The following is a 20,441-nucleotide window of genomic DNA, read 5'->3' as shown; positions in this document are numbered from 1 at the left end:
TTTGAGGTGCTGGGGGGGATGTAGGATCGCGGGGGAGGGGCGGGTGACGGGAGCGGGGGGGGAGGATGCCGGTTCGCAGGGGGAATGCCGGATTCGAATGAAAAAAAAACATGTGTACAACGCGCTCACACGTATAACGCGCATGGTTATGCACGGTTTGTAAAATTGTGTATAACGCGCGCGTTATATGCGTGAAAATACGGTAGTGTTTAAGCTCGTTACATTAATGGGTGCTAGAATATATGTCTGTCTTTTTTTCTGTGTGTCTCCTCCCACTGTCTGTCTCTTTCCCTGGCCCCCCTTTGTCTCTCTCTCTCTGTCTCTCTCCCTGCCCGCTGTCTTTCTGGGTGTCTGTCTTTCGTTTTTGTGCACTGCCTGCATGTCTTTCTGTCTGCATCCATGGCCCCCTTCTATCTTCTCCTCCCCCCCAAAGCAAACCAAAATTGCTCCCTGGCCCCCTTCCCACTACACACTTCCTGTGCAGCAGCAGCATTCCCCCCTTCCCTGTGCACCCACCCCTTGCCTGATCTCCCTGTCCTGCAGTAGCCTTTTTCCCTTTCTTTTACCTCCCCCCATCCAGCAGCACCCCTTCCATGCTCCCCCCTGTCCTGTAGTAGGACAGCCATCAGTAGGCGCCAGCTAACAGGAGACAGCCATCACATGACACCCTCCTTACCACTGTTGAAATAGCTGCATGCGCCGCAAGCCGGCACACGCATCTTAAGCTGTCAGAAGCCGCCACACGTGCCGTAAATAGAATATGATAGACATCACGGCGGCAGGGATCACGCCGTTTCAACAGCACTTGCGCGGGTAAGGGTTTTATTAGAATAGATGTGCTTTTGCATTGGTTTTGTTAGTTGGGTATTTCCCCTTCCTCTTTTTTTTTTTTTTTTTTGGCAAGCCAACTTGTAGCTAAAGATTGCTGTACTTGAGAACCTATATACTGCTGTCCATATAGTAGTTGAGGGCAGCAGGATACTAGTCCGTTCATCACAGCACCCTTCCACTTTCCTTAAAGAGTTGATATCTCCAATTATAGATATATTTTGAACTGAGCATGTTAGAAATATTTGATAGTATCTGGAAACACTGATCCCAGGCTATATCCAGTGACAACGTATACATTTTATATCCTCCTGTCCTGTTATGCTTGCTTGGACAAAAACATTAAAGGCTCCTTTTACTAAGCTGCGAAAGCAGTTTTAGCGCGCGTGCTAGACGTTAACGCCAGCATTGAGCTGGCGTTAGTTCTAGCTGCTTAGCGCGTGCTAAAAACACTATTGCAGCTTAGTAAAAGGAGCCCTTAATTTACATTTCAGTGAAAGAGAACATTTAGACAGGGTTACTTTTCCAGGAAATTGCCTAAATGCATACTATAGGATGAAATGCTGAGAAATAAAAGTTGAGACGATTGCAAGCTGCAAATGTGGAGTATTATGGAATGCAGCCTGATTTTTGTTTTCTCTTTAGATTTATTAATGTATAAAGGACCCTGAATAAATTTATTTTATTTTATTTTTTTATCCTTAGGCATCTGGCGTTGAAGGTTCGGATATTCCAGATGATGGAAAACTTATAGGATTTGCACAGCTCAGCATAAGTTAAACTGCACTCTAGGAGATGTTTCATACTGCAAACCCATGGGCATATTTGTAAAGTTTCTGTTGGCCTAGAGAAACCACTGTTGCCAAAGAGTTGTACTCCAGCCCTCTCTGTCCCAGCCACTGGGAGCTTTAAACAGCCTTTTCTAGCAAGAATCACAGACCCTCTGTGTAATTTATCTACTTTATAGGTTTTTTTTAAGCAGCTATCTGGTCTGCACAAAATTTTGGAATTTTTAAAAAAAAATTTTCCCAGGAGATATTTGGATTGAACATTTAGAGTGTGCACGTTACATTTATTTTTACTGCCTTATACTGAAAATACTAATGAGCATGTAATGAATGATACCAGCACTATAAATAGACAGCCTCAATGTTTTTTTCTTAAATGTGGTTTCACTGGCTTGCATTAAACTTGTATCGAGCATAAAAAGGAGTGATTTTTATCGGTCAGCAGCACAAAATGTCCTGTTTAAACTGAAGTGTATTGGTTGTGTTGCTGTAGAGAGGATGCATTCTGTACTTTTTATGTGATGGTATACTTTCCTAGGATACATAATTTGCTGCTTCATCTCTGGTTGCGCTCTCGTCTATTGTATGTAACGAGAGCCCGTTTGAAGCTACGAGGAAGCAAGAAATGAGTCTGGCATATACCACCTAAATGCTAGTATGCAAAGCAATTTGAATTAGATTTGTCAGGGTTGGTAGAAAAGGAATGGATGGAACGTCTACCTTCAAGGTGTAGCAGGATAAGATACATCAATAAAATTTGAGAGTTAGATGCAGCCTAGCAGGAACCTGGCCCAGCAGTATGGATCACATGTTTTGATACATCAGTAGGCAGATGTTTGACAGTATGGAGAGTTAGAGACAATAAGGCATAGAAGCAACATTTTTTGTTTTCTCAGATTATACACAGGAATATGATGACATTATGTAATTCAAACCGTTGGAATACTTTTACACACTTTGTCTTGTTCGATAATACATCCATAAAGAGCTGCAAGTAGAAGCAACAGGAAAGACCCATCTTAATCATCTAAAATCATAAACAAGTAGCATAACGGGTGGCAGGCAGATAAAAAGCAGCAGTGTCTTATTTAGTCTGCCCGGTAAGATATCTAGAATTGCACCTGCCACTCCCTGCAGAACGTGCAGGTTTCCTCCTCTATGCCATTGTTTAAGATTGTACCTTTCATTCTCTGCGTTCTACACCTCGATGCCTTTTGGGGTAAGTTTTGTTTCCCTTTGGTTCCACTGTTTGCTTCATAAGCATACTTGGTGTTTATCCCATGCGTTTTTTAAATTCTGTTACTATTTTTTTCCCCTTCACCACCTCTATCATTCCAGGTATCTTCCACTTTTTCTGTGAAAAAAGTATTTCCTTATATTAAGTTCTATAGCTTTCCCATCTTTAAAAAATATTATTTGTTCATTAATACCTTTCAGGTATCTTTCTTGTCTCTTCCAGCTCTTCAGGATATGTCTTCTTGCCCAAACCCCAGACCATTTTGGTCACCTTAACTGCCAAGATTTAGTACAAGCTTCTAATTTTTGAAGATCATTTCTCTTGTCTACTTCTACTGGAGTGCCCATTCTTTGCAAATCTTTGTCATCCACACAAAGGCAATGTGTTCTTTCTTTTCTAACCTTTTTACAGTATCACTTTTAAAACTATTGAGCCTGATCCCTGAGACACTCCACTATTCGGTTTTTTTTTTCTTCAAGTAATACCATTTACCCCTTATCCTCTGTCAATCAACCTATAGTTCACCACCTTGGGACACATTCACAGGCAACTCAGTTTTATAAGCCTTCGTTGAGGAATAGTATTAAAGACTTTACTAAAATCTTAATCCAGTGCATGTCCTCAAACTACTACTTTGGAAACTTTAGTAAAAAAAATTGTAAAAAAATAAAAAAATTTTTCAAAACAATCTTTTTTTTTTTTTGTAAAACTGTTATCTTGGATCGTGAACCTGTTTGATTCTAGAAAGTTCACTATCCTTTCCTTCAGTAGTGTCTCCATTACTTTTCTACCACCAAGGTAAGGATTGCTAGCCTTTAGTTTCATATTTCATCTCTGCTACTACTTTCGTGAAGAAGGGACCATATCAGCCCTTCTCTAATCTTATGGAAACTCGCCATGACCAAGTGTGTGTTAAATATATTCTTCAGAGGACCTGCCAGAAGCTCTGATTACTGTCTATCTCCTAGTATATATCTCATGTGGCTCTATGGCTTTCCCTCCTTTTACATTTACAAGCGCATAAATAATTTCTTCCATGAATGTATGGTATGTACCTTATTCCCATATGTGCCTTTGCTTAATTATTTATGATCCTGCAGGATTTTCTTCCATGAATACAAATATTTACGACCTCTTTTACAAAGCCGCAGTAACAGCCCCCCGAAGCCCTTTAAATCTCTATGGGCTTCAGGGTCGTTAACGCAGCTTTGTAAAAGAGGCCGTTAGTGTTTCTGCTTTCACTTTGTCACCCTCGGTACATTTAGACAAAATCTTTTAGTCTTGCAATTCCACTTCTAGCATTTCTTCTACCTAGTATTATAGAAAAAAGTCACCTTGCTACTTATATTGGATAACACATAAAAGGCCAAATTTGTCCAGATCAAAATAATGAAATAAAGTACCTGACGCTAATGCTCTTGTAGCATTGTTAAAAAACCATAACCAAAAAAATGAAGACTATCATTAAGACAGGATCTTGCATTTTCCATAGGACCAAAATTAATACCTGATCAGTGGGAGAATTTTGGGTGAAATTCTGGATTGAATGGTTATGTAGAATTCCTCTCTTAATAATTACAGAATGATTGGGAACCCTTAATAAATAAATGCCTTAAATAACCAGGCCATATCCTTTAAGATTGTGTACACTGGTTTGTTTGACTCTGTCATTGATTATCCTAATTATTTTTTCTTATTGCTTCTTATTCCTATTGCTTATTACCCTATCATGTGATTCCCACCTATCACATTATATCTTATTTCAGATCTTACATATCCAGAAGTATTTTTGATACAAACGTAGGCCAAACATGCAACAATCTGAAGTCTCCATAAAAGTTGTATTGCTTAAGGATCATTAAATTAATTTCAGTGGAAATGCTTGATGAAAATTCAGTAAGTCTCTTGAACAATCTTGCAACATTGTGAATTGCTATTAGCTTTCAGCATCGTTTAAATTACCGTAGTCTTCATCAAATGTGGCATAATTAGAACAAAACTGACTTAAGCTAGTCAGCAAAATGCAATTCTATTACAGATAAAGCAATTCCATAAAGCACTAGCCCTATGTAAATTTATCTTATTGTATTTGAGAAGCAGTGTGATTTGTTTGTAGCATTGTTAGACATTTACTAAAGCCTGGTCATAGAAAACCATACAAAATCTATTTGAAGGTGTAATATTAAAGCATTCCTTGCCTTAGATTTAGGCAGATCACTAGCATGTCAATTATCCTCAAATACTTTTTCAGTTCACACAATGCCTAACTAATATTTCTTAGTGCTTTTTCTAGCAATAAAAGGTGACCAATAGGACACCATTAGGTGTGTTGAACTTTGTGTGCAGTCTTGACTAATTGTTTTGGTTTTCACATTTTTTTTAACCTGCAGCCACATTCAGTTTGATTAGGGTGTAATTGAAGCCAAAAGCCACAGCTTGCATATAAGTATTTGGTAGCAATTTAAAGTCTAGCATAGTATAAATTACATGTGCATCAAGACACACTTTTAATAAGTGAGTAATGAATGGTGTTGGGTGTTTTTTCCTGTTACTTTTTCACAGCTGGCCTCTGTATCCATTATACAATAAAAGCGTGAGCTTATAATTTAAGAAAGAGCTGTACACACACATGTTGTACATTATTTCAAAGGTATACATGATATGTATGGTAACCACCCTTGTCAATAAAAAAATAGTACCATGTCATTTATCAAATCTTAAGAAGCCAACCTGGTGGTAGAGCAGTGTGTCAAATTAATTCAGACCATATCTGCTAAATCTGATTGATTGATTAATGTCACAAATAACTAAATGGATTTATGAACCAAGTAATTTGTGGCACACTGTTCCTTGCTCTTCTGAGGGCTTCAGCCAAATACATGATTTGGTAATTAATGTTTTGAATTGGTGAAAGGACAGGTATTGGCAATAGGTATACTTTGGAAATATCAGAGTGTAGCTTTCAGTAGTGAAATGTAGAAACATTTTCTGTTGGACAACATACAGCATCTTAAATGAGTATTAGAACGGGACAACTATGTTCAGTAGGGCATGTTTTTTTGGATTTATTAAACTTTTAATGTGTAGTTATTTATTTTTCTTTGAGCAGCTATGACAGCCTCCTGGCTTTTGCATGTTTTTATACTACACTTTTTGGCCTGTAGTTAATATTGAAAGCCTTCCAGTTAAGGACTACTTGTTATACAAAGACCCTTGAAATAGACACTACAGTTTGTAATCATGACGTATTCGAGGTGGTATAAAAGAAACCATAAGACAGAAGGCATGTCCACCCTAGTTCGTGAATCATCTGATCATTTTAGTACACTTCATAACAGAGTGCATCATTAGGCGAGTGATTCTTGACCTGTATGATGCAGCGGAGCTCGGTATTGTATAAAACCTATTGTCCTTCTGTATGTTTTTCTCTTACACTTGTAGTGTAAGAATGTTGATCAGTATGAAGGCTAGACAAGATTTGTAATTTTCTGTGGGAAAATGATAGCTCTAGCCGCTAGTTCAGTATTAGCCTGCTTGTGTGATATACAGACAGTGGCATTCATTTCTAGAATGGTGCTGGAAAACAGAAAAAACTGCAACTGCCTAAATGAAACCATACGTGTATCTCGAGTAACTTATTCCTAAATCTATCCTGATCTGTTCTTTGCTCACCCCTTTTCTGAGTTCTGTTTCGTTTGTGGGAGACAGATGCAGTAAAACTATTTGATCTGTAGACACAATGTTTGCTAGCTACTCAAAGTTCACTTGAGAATACTATAAGCTCAAGAGATTGTTTTCCCGAAGATTTATTAAAATAAAAGTGCCAATGCTGTTCATAAAATGATTTTTTTTTCTAAAGTCGTCAGAATTTTTTTTTTTTGTAAACTATGGCCTGAACCCTAGAAATCAGTGTTTATAATGAAGTTGGTATTCAAATGGGTAATGGTTTATTAAGGAAGCAGAGGAGTGCTTTACACAACATGGTATGTTGTAGATTAATAATGAAAGGTGTAAAATATTCTTCTTTTGACTTTGTATTTTACTGCATGTATGTCTAATTATTTTTAATCAATAAAGAACAAAATTGTCCAATGTATGTTGTGGCTTGTTCTAGGGTTTTATTGATTTCAGTATATTACATATAGCAATATATTACAGTAATGTACTAGTAACATGAAATAATAAAGAAAAAATTTAGAAAATTGCACAATATAGTACAGCAGGCTACGGAAATGAAGAATACACAAAAAGGAAATGAAGATACACAAAAAGGAAAATAAATAGAAAAATGCAATTCCAAATTTGACTTGTTTTTACTAAATCAACCCCCTAAACCATATCTATGTCTAAATATTTAGGAATATTATCCATCAGGGAATTTTCTAACTGAAGTGGATCATAAGATATACTGTTTCCCTTGCCATGAGATCAAACATAATAACATAAAAATAGCCTTACTGGGTCAGACCAATGGTCCATCTAGCCAAGTAGCCTGTCTTCACGGTGGCCAATCCAAGTCACCAGTACTTGGCAAAAATTCAAATAGTAGCAACATTCCATGCTACTGATCCAAGGCAAGCAGTGGCTTCCCTATGTCTGTCTCAATAGCAAACTGTGCACTTTTACTCCAGGAACTTGTCCAAACCTTTTTTAAAACCAGCTACGTTAACCGCTCTTACCACAACCTCTGGCAATATGTTCCAGAGCTTAACTATTCTCTGAATGAAAAAAATATTTCCTCCTATTGGTTTTAAAAATATCTCCCTGTACGGGGGAATCTTAAAAAGAGTACCCACTATAGTTAGAACTTTAGATTTCTCCTGGCCTGAGTGGCACAGGCCACATCTGGAAACGCATAAACCATTTGACAACAAAAACTGTGGGTAAGTCACTTGATCCCCCTCCTTTGCCCCAGGTATATTAGATAGATTGTAAGCCAACCAGGAAAAAATGTTTGAGTTCCTGAATAAATTCATGTAAACTGTTCTGAGCTCCTTTGGGAGAATGGTATAGAAAAGAGTATAGAATACTCTTTCTTATACAATTTCAATACCATAATTTCATCATTCTCTGTTGTGACTGTTAGGAAGGTAGCCCTAATAAAAATATTATCCATAGAGGATTCAAGAAATTCTGTCAAATTGAAATTATTTCCCTCCAGGGAGTCAAATGTCATTCACCATATGAGATCTTTGTGAAAGATATTATAATTATAATACCTTAATTTCTTTTTATCATTAACACCTTAGTTAACAATATTTCTGAAGACAACCTTGTTTGAGAGAAATTCAATAGTCTTAAGATTCTTAACTCTCAATGAATTCTCCAATCTTCCCAATCCAATGGGAAGACTGTAGCAGAGCCAGTCATCTTCAGTGTTTTAATTTGAGACTCCACTCTCTGAAGCCTCTGTTCACAAAAAATAAATTTTCTCTCCATATCTTCCACGAACTGGCACAGTTATGCCATAGAATCCCCCATTCTGATCTTAATTTGAGTCACCAGTGATCAGATAACTTTTTAAAGTAATATCCTGTTGAATGTGAATCCTCTCAGTCCATACTGAGAATAAATTTTGGCTTAGGAAGATGAACCGATTGAGTTCCAGATAAGGATATACCTCCTGGCACCTTTTATAGCAAGACCCTCCTGACCCAACAATCCAGGTGATATGGTTACTGCTTTGAAGGTGCTAGGCAGAGGGGTCATATCAGGAGAACAGAACAAAGCTTGTTCTTACTGTGATTCCAGTTGGTCTTGTATAGGCTGACATTGTACAAAAAACATATTTATGGGGCCTTGTGGAATACTAGTAGCTTGAGACCCTTTACAATTTGAGGATTCTTTCCTCTTCATAATAATGGAAACGGTTACAATTACAGTCAAACCTCGTTTTGCGAGTAACCCGGTTTGCGAGTGTTTTGCAAGACGAGCAAAACATTCTCGCAAAACATGTCTCGCAATCCGAGTGTTGACTCGATTTGCGAGCACCCCCCGATAACTGGCATTGTTCCCTCCCGCTCGCAAAGGGCCCCCTCCCGCTCAAATCGGCACCCCCCCCCCCCCCGCCCAACTTTAACTCACCCCCCCCTTTGGCACCGGCACACAGCCCACAAGTGCCGGTGCCGCTTGAAGATCTTCCCAGTCTCTGCCGGCTTTGAGCATGCATCTGCGCATGCTCAAGCCCTTCTAATTCTCCCTCTCGCCGAGAATCTCGGTGAGAGGGAGAATTAGAAGGGCTTGGGCATGCACAGATGCATGCTCAAAGCTGGCAGAGACTGGGAAGAAGAAGATCTTCAAGCGGCACCGGCACTTATGGGCTGCGTGCTGGTGCCAAAGGGGGGGTGAGTTAAAGTTGGGCGGGCGGAGGGTGCTGATTCGAGCGGGGGGGGGGGCCTTTGCGAACGGGGGAGGAGCGGTTCTCGTGCCGGTGGCAGACGGGGGGGTGAGTTAAAGTTGGTCGGGCGGGGGGTGCCTGTTCTCACGGGGGGTGCCGGATCACGCGGGGGGGGGGGGACTTTGTGAGCGGGGGTGTAGCAGAGCCCTGGCCTCACGGGGGGGGGGGGGAACGTATCAAAGTGAGTTTCCATTATTTCCTATGGGGAAACTCGTTTTGATAAACGAGCATTTTGGATTACGAGCATGCTCCTGGAACGGATTATGCTCGTAATCCAAGGTACCACTGTATGTTTAACTTAGTTATACGGAAGATCTTTTAAACTTCTGCCAAAGATCCAAGCACATCTTGCTCCTTTGAGGCTCCAAGGGTCCTGGTGTGCCTCTTACAGCACATCCCTTTGGTAGTGCAGGTAATACAGCACTTTCAGCTGTTCTGGGGAATTAGGATGTCAACATCACGTGGTGGAGGGAGACTCAGGCTTCTAGTCTTTCTCCACTTGATCACCACTGCTCTCACAAGCCCTCTGAGCTCCAATTCTAGAGTTTGATACTTTAAATAACTAGTAACGTGAGCCTCTCTTGTTTTTGCATTAAGCGAATCTTTGCTTTACAGATTTTTCTAACACATCTTCTCAACAGTGAATCCATCTAAACCAGTGATCTCAAACTCGCGACCTGGAGGCCACATGCGGCCCGCCAGGTACTCTTTTGAGGCCATCGGTATGTTTATCATCACAAAAGTAAAATAAAACAGTTTCTTGATCATATCTCTTTAGCTATAAATTACAATATTATTATTAAGACTTAGCCAAAAAGAAAGATTTATAAACTATAAAGAGTTTTTTTACCTCATGCAAAATTGTCATTTCTTTAATAAGACATGAACTATTTTTACTGAGGCCTTCCAAGTACCTACAAATCCAAAATGTGGCCCTGCAAAGGGTTTGAGTTTTGAGACCACTGATCTAAACAATATAAAATTAGAAAAGAATATCAAGGATAAAGTTCTACTCAGATCAAGGTTGGTTCAGTTTTCTGGGTAGGATGATGTTTTGATTTAATATGAAAATAAATATTTACTACTTCAGCATGAGTCTCTCTTTTTGTTGCAAAATAACTGAAAATTAAATGGAGTTGAATGAAACTTGGCATATGAGGGGGGGGGCACTTGTGCAAAGACATATCGGGTTCAAAAATGGACCATATTGGACTGAGTCTGGAGAGAGAAATACCTCCTCCCCCACCCTCCCCCTGCTTATCCAAGTTTCCAAGTTAGGCAGTTTGAAATAAGCAGTTTCCTCTCCCCTGCTCTGAACTCTCCTCAATCCCAAACCTGCCTTCATCTCTGAAAACTACTTCCCACAACTAAACCACCAACCCTCATATTGCTACTCCTTGGGCTTTAGCCAGATACTAGTGACCTGGATTGGCCACTGTGACAACGGACTACTGGGCTTGATGGACCATTGGTCTGACCCAGTAAGGCTATTCTTATGGTCTTATGTATACTATCCTCTAACTGTTACACTTTCCTAAGATGCCATAAACAAAGGGAGGGGCAAGTAGTAAAAATTAAAGTGAAACCTTTTGAGCAGAATATACCACAAGTCTTAGGATCTTTGCGTGTATAGCCTGAGGGTCTGAGGTTTAGTTACATAGAAACATAGAAGATGACGGCAGAAAAGGGCTACAGCCCATCAAGTCTGCCCACTCTGCTTACCCACCCCCTGTCTATGCCCTAATGACCCAATTTCCTTATCTTGACACTCGTAGGGATCCCACATGGGTATCCCATTTATTCTTAAAGTCTGGCACGCTGTCTGCCTCGATCACCTGCACTGGAAGCTTGTTCCAATGATCAACCACTCTCTCTGTGAAGAAATACTTTCTGGTGTCGCCATGAAATTTTCCGCCCCTGAGTTTGAGTGGGTGCCCTCTTGTGGCCGAGGGTCCCTTGAGAAAGAAAATATCATCTTCCACTTCGACACGTCCCGTGAGGTACTTAAATGTTTCGATCATGTCTTCCCTCTCCCTACGTTCCTCGAGAGTGTAGAGCTGCAATTTGTTCAGTCTCTCTTCATACGAGAGACCCATTCACTCTTTGGAAGAGAAATTCTATAATGGCAGCAGGCCTTAAAGAGACCTGGTTTGGGAATATTTTAAATGATGTTCCTCTACCTAAAAGTAAGGCAGGCATGCAAAATGCAAACACTAACAAAGAAATGTTAGGCCTGGTGGCTCGAATGAAACATCATAAGAAGTGCTTTAATGAAGATGACAAAAGGAACATGTTTGAACAGGCAGGATCTTCAGGTTGGTAAATGCTTTTTGATTTTATCATGTTTCCTAAAGACTGCCTTGAGGAATTGTCATATTTGAGCAAAAATATATATATATTTTTTTGTTACTGTCATATTCTTTCTTGGCTTTCTTTAGCAATGCTTTGTATCTAACTTGCCAGTGTTTGTTCTTATTTTCTTCATTTGGATCCTTTTTACATTCTTTAAAGGATGTTTTTTGGCTCTAATAGCCTATTTCACTTCACCTTTTAACCATCCTGGCTTTCATTTCCTCCACTTTCCATCTTTGTTTGTTAATATGTGGAATATATCTAGTCTGGGCTTCCACAAGGGCATTTATAAATAACATCCATGCCTGGTTTACAGTCCTAACCTTTGTAACTGATCATTTTAGCTTCTTTTTAACCATTTTCCTCATTTTATCATAGTTGCCCTTTTGAAAATTAAATGCCGCTACAGTAGATTTCTTTTGTGATATCGCTCCAGGTATCGTCTCAAATTTGATCATGTCATAATCACTGTTTCCCAGTGGCACCAACACAGTTACCTAATGTACTATGCTTTGCATTCCACTAAGGACCAAATCTAAAATAGCTCCCCCTCTTGTCAGTTACTGAACCAGTTGCTTTTTGGGGGTGGAGGATGACTCAAGATTCCATTGCATTGACTCCATTTTGGACTCAGAATCTCTGTAGGTCTCATCTCCAGTCACCAAACAATGAAAAAAATTCACTTGGTCTTTACAGAGCATCTCCAAGTTCTCCTGACAGCACTGGAGCCTTGTGGCCTTCTGACATGGTGTCAGAATTCTTGGAACCCATCTTGCACTATCCTTGGACATACCCAACTTTTCATGAATTATTTTCCAAACTGTACCTGATGAGATGCCCATTTCTTCAGTTATTCATGAAACCTTAATTCTGACAAAATTAAATCCTCAACTTTTTTGTTCATTTCTGAGGAAGCTGCTTCCACAGCTGTCTTCAATTGACTCTACCTCACTCAAACTGCTTGCTCCAAAATTTTACTTTGCAGGATGATGAGGCAAACTCACCATAAACTGCAGTCATATGTTCATGTATCTCCTTTGCCTTTTATCTTTCCTTTTTTTAGAAATTTTATCACTGAACAGTGCTCCAAATCTAGTAGTTTCTTGATTTTTATGAAGACTCTCCTGACATCTTGTCTCTTGGAATGTTAGAATTGCACTGAGCTGCAATTGTGCATAAGCAACCTTGAGACAAATCCCAACATGCACAGACTTGTTTCAACATGCTTGCTACTTTCTTTCATACTCATAAGAACATAAGAATTGCTGCTGCTGGGTCAGACCAGTGGTCCATCCTGCCCAGCAGTCCGCTCATGCGGTGGCCCCCATGTGAGTATTTCACTCTCGATTCCATGGCTTGCAATTTTATGAAGTAGTCATTCATGTGGAACCTTGTCGAACGCCTTCTGAAAATCCAGATATACAATGTCGACCGGGTCGCCCTTGTCTATCCGCCTGTTTACTCCCTCGAAGAAGTGCAGCAAGTTCGTCAGGCAAGATCTGCCTTTGCTGAAACCATGCTGGCTGGTCTTTATTAAACTGTGTCCATCAAGGTGATTAATGATGCTGTCCTTTATCAGTGCCTCAATACCAAAGAGGGAAGGGATGGGGAATGCAGTCATTGTTCCACTAATTGTCCCTATTCTGTAAAATACTCCTTTTCCATTCTCAGGTTATATTATAGTAAAGTCTCCTTAGCTCCCACTTTGTCCTCAAATCTTCTGCCTACCTCTGGCATTTTATCCTGGTCTATTCTGTAGCTTCACAGAACAGAAGTCAAGTTATTTGGGGATTATCCAAATTCAATTATCTGTACTGATAGTGAAGAGTTTAAACATTAATTTCACGTTGTACAAGTGTTTTACCTTTGGACAGCTCAGTAATAGATGAAATGAACAATGACCAGCTTTGAAGAAATTCTGAAAAGTGCTGGCGAATTTGGGCAATTTCAAAAATGGTTGGTGTTGTTTATGTGCATTCCATGTTTTCTGACTGCAATTAATACATTTAGCCAGGTGTTCATGGGGATTTCTGTGCCTCATCATTGTAATACAAGCTGGATCCGAATAATTGCTCCCAACTTGACCAAAGAGCAACAGCTGAATTTAACGCTTCCAAAGAATGAGCATGGATCTTATGAGGAATGTTATATGTATACTCCTGTGGATTGGGATATTGAATCAATTGAGAAATACGGGCTGAATACTACAGTGAAGTGCAGGGATGGATGGATATATGATACTTCGGAGCAAAAGTCAACATTGATAATGGAGGTTAGTAACGTTTTGAATATTTTAGATAGCATTAGAATGTGAAATGTTAACCTTGCTGTTTAATAGCTAAAAGACATAATATAACATAACAGATTTCTATACTGCATAATCCTTAGTTTAATGTGGTTTACAAAAGATTATGCTATGAGTGAATACAGAGAGAATGCAATACGCAAGAATTAGCTAGCTACAAATTTAGAAAAAAGAAGAGTTTTAAAAAGTTTTCTGTAATGTTTATAAAATATTGATCTGGTCAGTAATGGGCGGAATTCTTTATCGAATTGAGCTGCTTGATAGGAAAGACAGTGCCCATGATATTTCTTATTTTTATAGCCCTTAACAGAAGGGAACATAAATAGGGCATGGATTGCCTACTGTTCCCGTGAATCATAGTAACAAATCTATCAACAAGGTAAAGCGGAGCGGCACTAAAAGCGACCTTATAGTATAAACATCCCAACTTACATAGTAACATAGTAGATGACGGCAGATAAAGACCCGAATGGTCCATCCAGTCTGCCCAACCTGATTCAATTTAAATTTTTTAATTTTTTCTTCTTAGCTATTTCTGGGCAAGAATCCAAAGCTTTACCCTGTACTGTGCTTGGGTTCCAACTGCTGAAATCTCCGTTAAAACCTACTCCAGCCCATCTAAACCCTCCCAGCCATTGAAGCCCTCTCCAGCCCATCCTCCCCCAAACTGTCATATACAGACACAAACCATGCAAGTCTGCCCAGTACTGGCCTTAGTTCAATATTTAATATTATTTTCTGATTCTAGTTCCTCTGTGTTTATCCCACACTTCTTTGAACTCGGTCACCGTTATCTTCTCCACCACCTCTCTCGGGACCACATTCCAGGCACCCACTTCCCTCTCCGTAAAGTAGAATTTCCTAACATTACTCTTGAATCTACCACCCCTCAACCTCAAATTATGTCCTCTGGTTTTACCATTTTCCTTTCTCTGGAAAAGATTTTGTTCTACGTTAATACTCTTCAGGGCTTCCAGTCTCTCCTCATATGTCTTCTGGCGCAAGCCTCCTATCATTTTTGTCACCCTCCTCTGGACCGCTTCAAGTCTTTTTACGTCCTTTGCCAGATACGGTCTCCAAAACTGAACACAATATTCTAAAATTAATCCTATCATGATTTTTCCAATTAGATGTGATCATTTGAACCCCTATTCCTGATAAGATCATGAAAAGGCTACTATTATTTCTATCCAAAGTGGGTTTATCATGCAGAATCGTTCCAAAAATTATTGCTTCATATGTCAAAGGAATAGAGGATTGAAGAATATTATTAATTTGCCCCCAAATCGACTTCCAAAAGCCAAGTATCAATGGACAAAAAAATAAAAGATGATCCAAAGTCCCAATATCAATATGACAATGCCAACATCTATTAGATTTAGAACTATCTACTTTATTCAACCGAACTGGAGTCCAAAAAATTCTATGTAATAAAAACAACCATGTTTGTCTCATAGATGCTGACATTGTACATCTTAACCTCCAAGTCCAGATTCGTGGCCAACGAGAAACAGAAATATGCTGTTTTAACTCGATACTCCAAATATCTCTAAGACTATTTTTTGGTTTTTTATTTAAAAATCCAGAACTCAATTTATACCACTGGGGCAGCCTGATGTCCTATTAAATCTGTTTGGTAGCAAAGGATTTGCAAGCTAAAATAAGTTTTCAAATTTTTCCATTCAGGGAACCCCATCTGAATAGCCTGCTTCAACTGCAAGTACCTATATTGTTGAGTGTTTGAAATACCAAATGAATGCTGCAGTTGTGAAAACTCAAGCAGATTACCATTAGAAATAAGATCATCTAATGTCCTAATATTTGCCTGCATCCAATTCTTCCAAGCGATTCCAGCACCGCCTATTTGAATCTTGGAGTTTAACCATAAGGACTGTAAAGTAGATTTCATTATTGGTACCTCTGTTAATTTATCAATAAATTTAATAGTTTTCCAAGTATCCAATAAATTATATTGTCCTTAGCATATTTATGAAATCTGATACTTAATACATGTGGAAGTCTCATAGGGGACACCAAATTCCGTTCCAAATATAACCAATCTGGTTGATGATCAATAAGCTCAGGGAGGATCCAATACATACCTTGACGCAATATATAGGCTTGATGGTACCTATAAAAGTTTGGAAAATTTACCCCACCCTCCACAATTGATTTTTGCAATGATACTAAAGCAATTCTTGTTTTTTTCCCAAGCCAAACAAATTTTGTCAAAATATTATTTAATTTTTTGTAAAAGGACTCTTGAAAATAAACTGGTAACATACTCATTTGGTAACAAACTATAGGCAAAATCATCATCTTTACTGTTTGCACTCTCCCCCACCAAGAAATATGCAAAGGATTCCATTGCTCACACAATTCTGTAACTTTTAGTAATAAGGATTTTTCATTTACCTTCATTGTTTCTTCCAATGTACTTTTTATCCAAATTCCTAAATATTTTATTCCATCTTTCTTCCAACTAAACTGAAACGAATCAAATAAGCCTTTTATACAATGTACATTTAGTGGAAGAATTTCTGATTTATTCCAATTTATTTTATAACCTGAAAATTTTCCAAATTTATCAATCAAATCCAATAAATGTGGAATGGTTGACTCCGGATTTCTCAAATGAATCAAAATATCATCTGCATAAGCAGAAATTTTATATTCCCAACCTGCATAAGGAATACCTTCTATCTCCTTTGATTGTTGAATAGCTAAAAGTAGAGGTTCCAAAACAATATCAAATAACAAAGGAGATAATGGACAACCCTGTCTAACTCCCCTTTCTAAAAAGAACCTTTCTGAAAAAGTATTATTTATATATAATCTAGCAGATGGGGAGCTATACAGGGATTGAATCATTTGTATAAATCGAGAACCATAACCAAACCAATCCATTGTTTTATATATAAAAGTCCATTCTACCTGATCAAAAGCTTTCTCTGCATCTAAAGAAACAGAGAAAGCCGGATCTTTCATATCCTTTGTTAAATGTAAAATATGAAAAGCTAATCTGGTGTTATTTGAAGAATGTCTTTGAGCAACAAAACCTGTTTGATGCATACCAATAATATAAGGGAGAGCCTTATTCAAATGCAAAGCCAATATTTTAGCTAACAATTTCCCATCAACATTAATCAAAGAAATAGGCCTATAGTTTGAAACCAACATGGGATCTCTGTTTGGCTTAGGCAAAACTATTGTTAAAGCTTCTGCCATAGTACCTGAAATACAACCTTTATTTAGTTGAAACTGATATAATTTGAAAAGATGGGGTAACAAAATAGTTTGAAAAGAGTTAAAAAATTCTACCGTATATCCATCACTTCCTGGAGCGGATCCAACTCTAAGGGACTTTAAAGCCCTCTGAATTTCTTTTTGTGTTATAGGTGCTTCGAGATTTTCTTTCATATGATCAGGAACTTTAGGCCCATTAATCAACTTTAAAAATTCAAAACCATCTTTCTCTTTATTAAAATAATGCTCAGAAGAATACAAGCTTTCATAAAATTTCAAAAATTGTTGTAAAATATTTTTAATTTGAGAATGAATTATTCCATTATCATCTGAAATAGCCATTATATTAGCTTTCCTTTTTTTTGCTTTTAAATAGTTAGCTAGTAATCTTCCCACCTTATTTGAGGTTCCATAATACAATGCCTTATAGGACACAAACTCCTTTCTAGCCAATTGTGATGATATCTCATTGTATCTAAATTTTACTTTTAGCAAATTCTGATAAATACTTTGTTCCAATTTTTCCTTTAATTTAATTTCCAATTCTCTAATATTTTGTTCTAAAATTAAAAAATCTTTATTTAGTTGTTTTCTAACATATGCTGAGTACGAAATTATGTGTCCTCTCAAGGTAGCTTTAAAGGCATCCCATAAAATTTCCTGAGACATTTCTTCTGATTCATTAAACTGAAAAAATTCACTTATTTTTAACTTAAATTTTTCTATAAAATTGGAATCTGCTAGCGATGTATTATTAAACCTCCAAACAGGACTATTATTCATCTATCTCAAAATCAATCCAAATACCCCCATGATCTGAAAGTATAATTGAATCTATATTCGTCTTCTTAACCTTCTGTACTAAATTATCTGAAACGAAAAAATAATCAATTCTAGAAAATGATTTGTGAACATGGGAATAAAATGAAAATTCCTGATCATTGAAATGAAAAATCCTCCAAATATCTTTTAAACCACAAGAATTTATCAAATTATCTAATCCTAAAGATTTTAAAATTTTACTAGGCTTTTTATCTAAAATAGGGTCCATTACTGCATTAAAGTCCCCTGCCAAAATTAAATTGGAGGAAGATGATGGTAAAATTATTTGTTGAAGGTTTTTAAAAAACTCAGATTGATTCAAATTAGGTGCATAGCTATTGAACAGTATCAAGGTATCTTTCCCTGAGCTCATTTTTACTTGGACCCATCTTCCGAAAGGATCCATAGATAACATAGTAAAAGTAGCCATACATTTTTTATGTATCAAGATAGCCACACCAGCTTTTTTGCCTACAGCAGGGGCAAAAAAAACACTGTTTAACCCAACCCCCTTCCAGCTTACTTGATTCTAATGCAGATAAATGAGTTTCTTGCAGGAAATAAATATTTGCCCCCTGTCTTTTAAGAAAAGATAAGGCTTTCTTTTTCTTTATAGGGTGATTGAGTCCATTAACATTCAACGAATACATTTTAAAATACATTTATATTTATATTTATTTTAAGGAACCAAAGAAAATGACCTGAAAAGATTTTAATTCTTATATATAAATTATCCCAATTACACATCCAATTACCCTCCCTTAAAACCCCTATATACCCTCCCATACCCATCCCCCATAACAAATATAAGTGAATGACAGCACACATAAAGACCAGGAAATCGAAAGAAATCCCCAACCAGCAAACTATCAATTCATACTATAATAAAATCTTAAAATAATGAATTAAATTAAAATCATTACTTAAAATTACCATAAAATGAAATCTTGAAAATAATAAATTATATTATTTAACTAATATCATTTTTCATTATAGACATTAAAACTTATTATATAAAATTTCCAACTTATCCAAACAAAACAAAAATCACAAAAATTAATAAATACCAAATATAAAAAACTAAATGAATAAATAAATTAATGTTTATGTTTAATAGATACCCAATAAAATATTAAAATAATAAATATTGAAATATGAAATGTTAAAATTAATATATTAAATTATATAATTTATATTATCTAAAATTAGAGACAGTAGAAATTATTATATAAAATTATCATCCTATTCAACCAAAACATGTAACAAATTTAGAAAAATTAATAAATATTAAAAATGAAGACTAAATGATTAAATAAAATAATTATTACTAGATATCCAGAATATAAATGAACATTAAAATAATAAAAATTCCAAATCTTCCCAACCTTTAAAATTCATATCCATTCATTCCCTCATTATAAATTTTATAATAAAATAAAAACCTAAAATCAGCAAACAAAGAACATATAAGAATAAATATATATAAATACTAAATACTTGTCACACTAGAAGAAAATCATATCTAAAGATAAAAGTAATCCATTTCTCAACTTATAAAAGATTCAAATCATCTTTACTAAACACTAATGTTACAGCTAGAGGATAAAAAAAATAAAATAAAAATAAAACTCATATTTCTATATTATTTATGTTATTATGGAAGTATCTGCCATAATATTAAAAAAGATATATAAATTATAATTAATAAATCAAATAAACATCTATCATCTGTTAATCCATAACATCAGAAAAAATAGAATTAGATTTCAAAAAATTGATGACCAGAACAAAATTTCCAGGACAAGCTTGTCAAATCAATATTAGGTTTCATAAGAAGTTGCAAAACCACAGAACCAGTCGACCTCAAAGACTTGTTATATCCCCAGGAAAGTCAGTCTTGTTAAAACCACAGGAAAGACAACAGAAAAAATGCTCAAAAAATTAATAGAACTTTGTAAAAAGTCTTTCTTCAGGACTCTTCCTTTGAATGTTAAAATGCCTTGTTATATCCCCAGGAAAGTCAGTCTTGTTAAAACCACAGGAAAGACAACAGAAAAAATGCTCAAAAAATTAATAGAACTTTGTAAAAAGTCTTTCTTCAGGACTCTTCCTTTGAATGTTAAAATGCCTTGTTATACCTCCACAGTGATACGAGATAGGGATGGAGTAGTAGCCTAAAGGTTAATGCAGTGGCCTGAGAACCAGGGGAACTTGAGTTCAACTCCCCACTGCAACTACATTTGACTCTGTACAAGTCACTTAACCCTATATCGCCCCAACTACAAAACAAGTATCTATATATAAATTGCTTTGATTGTAGCCGTATTTTTAAAAATGCAATTATTGATTTATATTTATTCACATGTCTTTATGGATAGTGTACTATACCCCTGGTGCAGGCAGCAGCCAAAACATAGCCATGCCACATCACACTGTGCTACATTTGTAATAAATTTAAACATTTTC

The 20,441-nt window shown here is 36.9% G+C and overlaps 2 protein-coding genes across 4 annotated transcripts in view; both read left to right on the top strand.

The window, feature by feature from the left end:
- The window catches only part of OXSR1 (oxidative stress responsive kinase 1), a 119,084-nt gene extending 112,135 nt beyond the window's left edge, over window positions 1–6,949 (top strand). For all 3 annotated transcript variants that reach the window (XM_033931728.1, XM_033931727.1, XM_033931729.1), the window contains exon 18: window positions 1,534–6,949. In XM_033931728.1, the coding sequence (XP_033787619.1) occupies window positions 1,534–1,608 (75 nt within the window). In that variant the 3' untranslated portion in view covers window positions 1,609–6,949. The remainder of the gene's footprint in view (window positions 1–1,533) is intronic.
- Window positions 6,950–13,499: 6,550 nt separating this feature from the next.
- LOC117354349 (solute carrier family 22 member 13-like) overlaps window positions 13,500–20,441 on the top strand; it is a 39,052-nt gene continuing 32,110 nt past the window's right edge. Inside the window, exon 1 of the mRNA XM_033931725.1 lies at window positions 13,500–13,874. Within this exon, the coding sequence (XP_033787616.1) occupies window positions 13,500–13,874 (375 nt within the window). The remainder of the gene's footprint in view (window positions 13,875–20,441) is intronic.

Source organism: Geotrypetes seraphini, chromosome 2 (assembly GCF_902459505.1).
Source record: "Geotrypetes seraphini chromosome 2, aGeoSer1.1, whole genome shotgun sequence".
Lineage (NCBI taxonomy): Eukaryota > Metazoa > Chordata > Amphibia > Gymnophiona > Dermophiidae > Geotrypetes > Geotrypetes seraphini.
The sequence above is the reverse complement of the archived record's forward strand: the minus strand, read 5'-3'. Positions and strand labels throughout refer to the sequence as shown.